Consider the following 8900-nt stretch of genomic DNA (forward strand, 5'->3'; position numbering starts at 1 on the left):
ACATAAATACCTTGTATATGTAATGAAATGCATGTTGAGTTATTTGCAAACATTCTAATTTGAACATTTTACTGTGATAAAAGATTATTTTAAAAATGAAATAGAATAAGGCATGTTAAAAGAACTGAACACCAGCAACCATATGTGTGCACACACAGAGGTAAAATACTGTTCAACAGCAGGAAGTGTTAATGGTTGAAAAAGTACTTATTTTAGTGTATTTTTTCCCACCTCTGAATCAGTTAGCTGTTTGTTTGGTTGGGTTTTTTTGCCCTTAGAGAAATTGTTGGATTTAAAAAAATAAAGCTTTTATTATTTTTACTACCACCCCCGTAACACTTATGACTGACTCTCTTTTGTATACATAATATTCAGCAGGAGCAAGAATTTATGGATTTCTTTTGTCTCCGTTAGCTTTACTCACTTTAGAATAAACAGTTATTGAAAAAGCCATCAGGAGGAATCCTTTGTTTATTGATATGCCTTCTAGAAAATGCTTTGTGTGTTTGTTTTCTTTATAATCTGACTTTGTTATTAATTATATTGATGAAGTACATTTGATCTTACTTTTATAACATGGTATCACATTAATACATTCCTTGACTTGTATACATCAAAGGATAAAATGTATTTAGGAAAGTGTTTCCATACATACCTTCAATAAATAGCAAGTTGTCTGTTAATTTGCTTTAAAAGCAGGAAAACTGTTATATTTAATTAGAATAAGTCACTAACTACTTTGTTGCAGTGATTGTGTTACTTTATAATTATCACTGTCAAGCAAAATTATTGAGCAGACACATCAAATATACAGGTCATTGTTTTTCATTTGTTTTCTTTATTTTTATTCAGAAAAGACAAAATGAAATCATGAAAATGAGTTTTTAGATCATGGATTGAGGTGGCGATCCAGATAGGCCTCCGGTGGTCGTTTTAAACCTTCAAAACGGCACTACCATTTTACTTGCTGGCTTTTGGCCAGACACAGGTGGCAGAGCTTTCCAGGGCATATGCACTTTCCAGCTAGCTTTTCAGCCTGCGATTGCTCTGCACTAATCAAGGTCATTGGACTGCTCTGCTCCAGCGTGGTGACGGGCCCACTGCCATCTCTTAATTAGAGGCACAGGCTAGCGAAGTTGCCATTTGGCAGGGGATTTACTAGCCAGCTCCTTCTTCCTAGGCGCTCCTCTTGCTGTGTGGGAACAGTGTTTGCTAAGTGGCCTGGAAGTGTCACTCATGCACTAAGCTAGCACATGAAGGCAGCAGAGCCACCATTCAGACCAAAGCCTTGGCAGCCAAGTGGTTGTATATGTTGATCATGAAAATAGGGTTAATGATATGAAGAAATTAAAACATAAGAGTACTTTAAATTAATGAAAAACATCACATTTAATATATTTAGATAATATGAATATTTTGTTTATTGGCCTCGATCCCTTAGAACTTCTATTAGAAATGAGTATTCTATTAGAAAACAAGTATTCAGCTAACTCAGTGTGTTAGTCTGGGTAGACCAGAGAAACAAATTCATAAACACGCTTTTGTGTGTAAGAAAGAGCTTTATATACAAGAGTAATTGAATACTGTGAAAACATCCTAATCCAGTCCAGATCAAGTCCATAAATCCAATACTAGCCCATATGTCCAAACCAATATATAAATTCCTCTTCAGACTCACAAAACCCGGCAATGACACTGAATGCAGGAAGATCACAGGACAGTGGGTGGAAAGCCTTGTGGATCTAATGTTATAAGAATTGGCGGGGTCTCTACGTGGCGCCTCTGGCTCTAGGGCTCTAGCATAGCTCCATGTGTCTTGTCAGCAAGCACGTCTCATAGGGAGTGAGTGTGTGTCTTGCCTCCAGTGAGATATTTATCTCCTTAGTCCCTCAAAATGAGGTCATCAAGCTGTGACCTGACTGATAGGCTAAACTCCACTCCTTCACTCTTAAGTTTCAAATCGACAACAGACTATGTAACTTCCACACTCAGATAGACAATATACAATGATAAGGCCATATATATTAGCCACCAAGACGTACTCATTCTTAGTACATCAATCAGATGAAATGTATGATTTTAAAAAATGATCAAGTTATCTCAAGAAACAGCATTCTAATTTTCTATTAAGGTTTTTATTGTTATTGTTGAAAGTACAACTTGTAATTTTTCAAGAAAATATGTTAATTTGATTTTCCAAAATAAAGAGTTAAACAAAATAAAATTCAAAAAATTATTTTCATTTCACTTTTTTATGGAAGCATTCACCATCATGCTATAGAATCAACAGTCATAAAATTTTCTAGAAACCTACTGTATTTTAAGATTGTGTTACTACTGCAAAAACTCACTGCCAAGTCTATTCCAAATCATACTGAACTTATAGACAGGGTAGAACTGCCCCTGTGGGTGTCAGAGCTATAAATCTGTGGGGAGGAGACAATCTCATCTTTCTTCCTTAGACTGCCTAGTGGTTTCAAATTGCTGACCTCACACTTAGTCATCCATGCACAGCCCACCAAGCCACAAACGCTCTGTAAGATTCTGTTAGTTGATATTTATGTACTTATATATTGTAGATATATATTTGTATCTTTACCATACCCTTGGTAAATAAGAATCATGCCCCGTTTACAGAAGGAAAAGTGTACTCACATTTCAAAAGCTGTGTGCACACATTTCTGCACTTACTTAGTTCATGAAGTTGATGAAATAGAATCATTATTATTATTGTATTTTAATTAAAAGAAAACCTTCTGGATTGACTCATTTGCTTTACACATATTAGGATTTTGTCTAAAAGTCACAATTACACAGCTATATTAGAATCAGCCTCAAAATGACATTGGGGTATCATCTGCTGATCTCTGACATCTTAGCGGGAGAGAGAATCACCATCAACATCAGCTCAAGGCTGTTTCTGAAGAGGCAGATTCAGACAGGATTCTACCACCCAACCTTTCTTACCAGTTCTGACAACAGGTTCTCCCATGGACTGCTGCTTTCCCTCTGTGTTTGCTAATCCACTGGAATTGCCATGCAGAACTCAAACATAATACCATTATAGAGTTTATTAGGCAAGTAATGGATTACAATTCATGATCAAAAATGACTGGATACAATTCTTTGATCAAAACAGTTTCTTCTCAGTGATACCTATTGACAGACCAAACTGCACACCTCAGACCCCTCAGCTTCCGTTCTTCTGTGACAAGTGTCATAAAGCTATTTTAGCTCTGTCCTTTAAGTCCACAGACACCCCACTCTATCAGCAAGCTTTCTCAAACCAGAGCCTTGGAATCTCCAAGCTCAATCACATTGTCTTCTATTGTTTCTATTTCCTCTGCTCTAGTTGTTTTTCACCAAATACCACCATCTCCAATTTCATAAGTGTCATCTGAATTATGGAAGTTCAGCAACATGATCTTGAATCAAAAGGCCATATTTCAATCCTAGTTCTTCACTCTTGATCAGTGAAATTCCCTCCTTCCTGAACCTGGAATGGCAGATTTTAAACGTAAAGGCCTGGCAAAACTTACTAATCCCCCCATTAAGTTTTCACACATTTTGTTTACGTGGTGCAATGCACCTTGTTTATGTTATTAAAAATGCTTCAAATTCCTTTACTCTGCCACACGTTTCAAATTTGCATAGTGGATATGACTTGCTAGACGTTACAAAGAATATGGCAAGAAGAGTGATATTAAGTAATGTACTGCACCACAGCCCCCCACCCCCACCCCCAAACCAAGATTTTCTAGCCATTGGCCCTTTCCTAGTGGAAGAATTAACATCTTCATCCCATTTTTTTAAGTGTAAGTACACTAATGAAAATGTTAAGCCAGCCACTTCAAGCTATTATCATCCTGTCCCCCATTTTAGCTAGCAATACCTAAATTGTCCATTCCTGTCAAACAAACAATTTGAGGAGACAAGAATGTGCCTGTTCCTTTATCTAAAAATTATTCTGTCTGGTTGGCAGTTTGAGAATAAAAAATCCAGTTCAGGGAAAGCCATCAAATTGAAGCAATGATACCAGCCCAGGCTGCCAAACACCTTTCCCTTCATTTTGCCAGGTTCTGATCATCTCATCTCAAGCCAGTCAGGGTAGGCCAGCTTGAGAGTCTGCACACCTCCCTGGAATTCAAATCTGTCAGCCCATTCTACCTCTCTCATTCCTACCCCTTATAGTTTAGGGTCTTTGAGTACCATTTGTAGGCTCAGGGATTTACACATCACCCTGCATTTTAAGCCAGCAAACACCTTCCTCCCCATTTCTCATTCTGAGCCTCTGTGAGCTAGGTCAATAGGCACCAAAGGTTAAGCTTGTCTCTTCATTTGTAAACCTCCCAACTTCTACTCACCTGGTATGGCTACTGTCAATATTGGTCCTGAGGAGTTTATCTGTTCTGTATTCCCTGAGTTTCCAGCACTTATCTGTACCTGTGTACATGTTTTGGTCTAGCCAGATTTGTAAGGTACAATTAGTCATGATAGTGGTTGAGGAAGCATTAAAGAACCAGAAGAAAGCTGTATATTTCATCTGTAGGGGGTCCCTAGGCATGGAGAAGAACAACCCCCTATCTCTATCTTGATACTTACCACTAACTCTGTAGAGATTCATGGAAGCAGTGGTTGAAATAAAATGAGGCATGGCATTGGGTACATCTGCTCCACAGATATCTGTACAGTGTTCAAGAGCGAAGATGTCACTGTATGAACCAGGTGCTCTCATGGTATTCTCAACTGCCTCACATGCATGTGGAAGCTGAAAATAAATAAGGAAGACCTGAGAAGAATCCAGGCATTTGAATTATGGTGCTGGCAAAGAATATTGATATGACCAAGACTTCCAGAAGTACAAACTAATTCATTTTGGAAGAAATACTGCCAGACTGCTCCCTAGAAATGAGTATGGTGAGGCATCCTTTCCCACTCTTTGGCATGCTATCACAAGAGATCAGTCCCTGGAAAAGGACATCACACGTGGGAAAGTGAGGGTCAGGAAAAAGAGGAAGACTTTTAATGGGACAGATTGACACGGTGGCGACAGCAATGGACTTAAACATATGAACCACTGTGAGCATGGCGAGGACCAGGCATTCTTTGTTTTGTTGCACAGTCTTGTTATGAGTGAGAAGCAACTGGAAAAGAATCAAAAAATAACTTTAAGATACTTTTGTATTGTCTAACATATTGAGAAAGGCAAAGTTACTATAATTTTTTTAAATGTTTATACATTTTATATTTTAGGTTGTGAAATTTAAAATGTATTTGTGATAGTCAAGAAAGAAATAAAAATCTCTTTTGACATATCTAATTAGAAAGAGTTAAGAATACAACCAAATGAAAAGTACTATTATGACAAATATATATGCCATTTACTAAGATTGTATTGTTTTCACATACCTTAAATGATCTTCTATTGAAGTTGTACAGATAAGGAAAACAAATAATAGTTTTCAATGTGCTAGAAAATGATTTTAATGTCTGTGTTAAAGCCATCACCTGCCTTTGCCCCATCCGTTATAAAATTCTAGGGAGGGCAGACATAGCTTGCATTTGTTTTATACTTGCTTAGCACCATAATGAGGTAATAAAAACAATATTTCAATAGTATTGGAGAGAAAAAAATAGTATTAGAGAGTATACTTTGATGAATGTAATGCTATTTTAAATTCTATTAGTGTTTGATTAGAATATATATATATATATACAAACATATACATATTTTTTCATACATTTTTAATGCAATCACAAGAATTCCAGAATACCTAGAGAAAGAAAATTTGCACTCTCCGATGAAGTTCTTTTCAGTGAAAGTAAAAATGACAATACTAAAATATCAGGGTGATGAACTATCCTTACTTAGTCCTTCCACAGCCAGCAGCTGTTACTATATGTAATAATACTTTTAGCAAAAAGCCAATGTACCTAGGAATATGCACCCAAAATCTATGGGAGAATAAATATCAAGCGGGGACTTTTATGTGTTTTAAATAGTGCAGGTCTAAACTTAATATTTAGATTTATAGGTTCACAAAGACAATGAAAGGTTATGGATGGCTGGTCTAGGCTTTACCTGAGGTAATGGAAGTAGGAAAAAATTCCTTTTTGTCTCAGTTATCCAAAGTATATTTCTAGATTTTTTTTTCCTATCATCTTCATTTGTTACGGTCTCAGTCCAAGTGCACAAAAGTGAAAATTGGGAATTGTTAAAAAAGAAAGCTTGGGGCATGTTTCTATATATAATGGTCCATGTTTAGATTTAACAAACTGAAATAAATGTACTAAAACTACTTTAAAACTTACAAGATGAAATGAGTACTTCTTCTGTGAAGTGCTTATTTCTTTTTATAAGTCTTAAAAATAATTAACTATCAACCTTACTAAAGACTTAAGGCATAAATCTTTCCTAGTAGTATGTTAAATATTATTATCTACAATTGACATCAGGTTGATGTACCTCAAAAATATTTCTGAGAATGAAAATCACAAAGATAAAAATGTTGAAATATATTCTGCAAAAAAATATTGGGCAAAATTATAATTTACATATTTACATAATAGATATTTTTCCAACGCAAATACGTTTGGTGGACAGGGTTGTGGGGCGAAAGTAGGCCATGATCACCTAGAATCCATTTTAAGATTTTATATTAATAATACATTTAGAATGTGTAGGGTTTTAAAACATGATATTTAGACTAATGCAAAAGCCAGGGCGTTCTAATTCACTTTCTGCTCTATCATTTAATTTTTACTGTAATTATTAATTCATGTGCCAACTTTTTTTCACTTACATGTATATTTCAAGGACCAAGAGTCCAGCTACACGATCATCAAATCCAAAGAGACGGCTATTACCGCAGAGGACCTGAAGCCAGCCTCAGTGTATGTCTTCCAAATTCGGGCGCGCACAGCAGCCGGCTATGGTAGCTACAGTCGGAGATTTGAGTTTGAAACCATCCCAGTGTGTAAGTCATTTTAATTACCGTCAACTCTGTAAAGGTTACACAAAGAGTCCGTAGATCAATACCTTGCCAGGGCACTCTCAGTCTCACTCGCATTCTCTCCCTTCCAGACATGAGTGTGTCCGGTGGAAGGCTCTGTCGTGCTATTGTGTTAGGTTGGTGCGTGGACACATCTGTCCCTGACTTCTCAGCACATTCAGTCTACTGGGAGAGGAAATACCAGGAGATGCTTAAGAAATGTTTAAACCTTGCTTAAAAGACTTACCTTATATTACTGCCATACTTAATTGGCTTATTGTCACTGACTTTTCACTTGTTTTATTGAATCATTCCCCCAGGATTGATCATTCTATGAAAATACCACGGGAGCTCTCTGTAGAAATTTGTGTTCCTGGGATTGAAACTAACCACCCCCCTCCAAAAAAATAAGTCTGCCAGTTTTGCTTTTGAATGGAGATTTGGCCAATATTTCTGGAACACATGTTTTACACTTTTAAATTTTGATTAAATTCAGAATAATTTGAGATTCAGTAAACTTAAATTATTTAAATTCAGTAAATATTGAGAAAACTTATTTGTCCTAGGGAAAACATACTAAAAGTCAATTAGAATATCATAATTACTTGCTTGGTCTAGCGATAAACAGAATTATTATGTGGTTAAAAAGAAAATGACTCACAGAATGATTGTGAAATTATATATATATATATGGTGTATATACATATACACCTTAAAATACAGTGATGGAAGCAGCTCTAGTGGTGATGTCAGTTACGCATTGAACTTCTAAGCACAATATGTGAGATTTAAACCCACCGGCTGGTCATCAGGAGAAGGGGGTCTATGTGAGCCCATACGTTTGACAGCTTCTGGACCCATACTTCTTTCTACTCACCATCAGTTGGAGTTGACTGGAAAGTAGTGGGAATACATGAATAAATGATTTAAAAGTGAAAAATAAAAGTTTTGTTTATTTCTTTGGAAATAATTATTTTGTTATCAGGTTTACCTCAAAAAGGCTAGAGGGATATTTTAAGTAAACATCTCAATAAACCTATATAAAATATCCTTTTGGAAAGCACTATATATTATTGTTTAAATAGTGGTAACTGAATTATTTAGAAAAACTGATGTTTATTACTTGATATTTTTCTAATGTCATTGTATTGAATATTGCCCACCTAAAAGATCCCCAGTGTGAAAAGTAATAAAAAATATCCTTTCATTGAAATGGAAGTTTTAGGACTGAAGTTTAATTGATTCTGCTGCAATTTAATCTCCAAGGCTATTCAGAAAAATTCTCTAATAGATTTGATAAAATCTATACAATTAGAAAAATCATATGATATTGTTCATACATTTTTAAAAAGAATTATATATCATTTAATCTCTCAACTTTAATTCTAAATGGGAATTATAGCATAAAACCTGCTATATAAGCTGACCTAACATAATATGCTTTGATTCTGTTTGCATAGCATTAGTTATGTATTCTACTCATCTGGTCTACCAACTTAAGGATAAAATGTAATAATATTTAAAAAACATACTTTAGTGAATTGATAGCTATATGTGTTAGGACAGATTAACTAGAGAAACAAGTCCAGTGACATTCATAAATGTGCAAGAAAGAGCTTTCTATCAAAAAAATACATCGATAAAACATCCCAGCAGAATCCAAGTCAAATCCATAGGTCCAAAACTAGTCCATAAGTCCATCTTCAAAAAAGCCCTCACTGTATCACACTCTACAAATGAAATTTCTATTTTTTTAATCCAGAAAATGTACCCAGTGTTAGGGTGTCACAATGTTTATCAAATAATTTTTCTTTGGATTTCTCCATATTACCTCCGGGAAAATATTGTTTAAATTTTAGTTTCTGGGCAAACCAGAATTTTTCAGTCAGTTTCTGAGAAAGCTAGAAA

General features: G+C 35.4%; 1 protein-coding gene across 1 annotated transcript in view; it reads left to right on the forward strand.

The window, feature by feature from the left end:
• EPHA5 (EPH receptor A5) overlaps nucleotides 1–8900 on the forward strand; it is a 317049-nt gene that overhangs the window by 195448 nt on the left and 112701 nt on the right. Inside the window, exon 4 of the mRNA XM_030888562.2 lies at nucleotides 6818–6977. Coding sequence (XP_030744422.1) covers nucleotides 6818–6977 — 160 coding nt within the window. The remainder of the gene's footprint in view (nucleotides 1–6817; nucleotides 6978–8900) is intronic.

This window comes from Echinops telfairi, unplaced genomic scaffold (genome assembly GCF_000313985.2).
Source record: "Echinops telfairi isolate 266 unplaced genomic scaffold, ASM31398v2 ScPeMD7_7468;HRSCAF=8506_0, whole genome shotgun sequence".
NCBI classification, from domain to species: domain Eukaryota; kingdom Metazoa; phylum Chordata; class Mammalia; order Afrosoricida; family Tenrecidae; genus Echinops; species Echinops telfairi.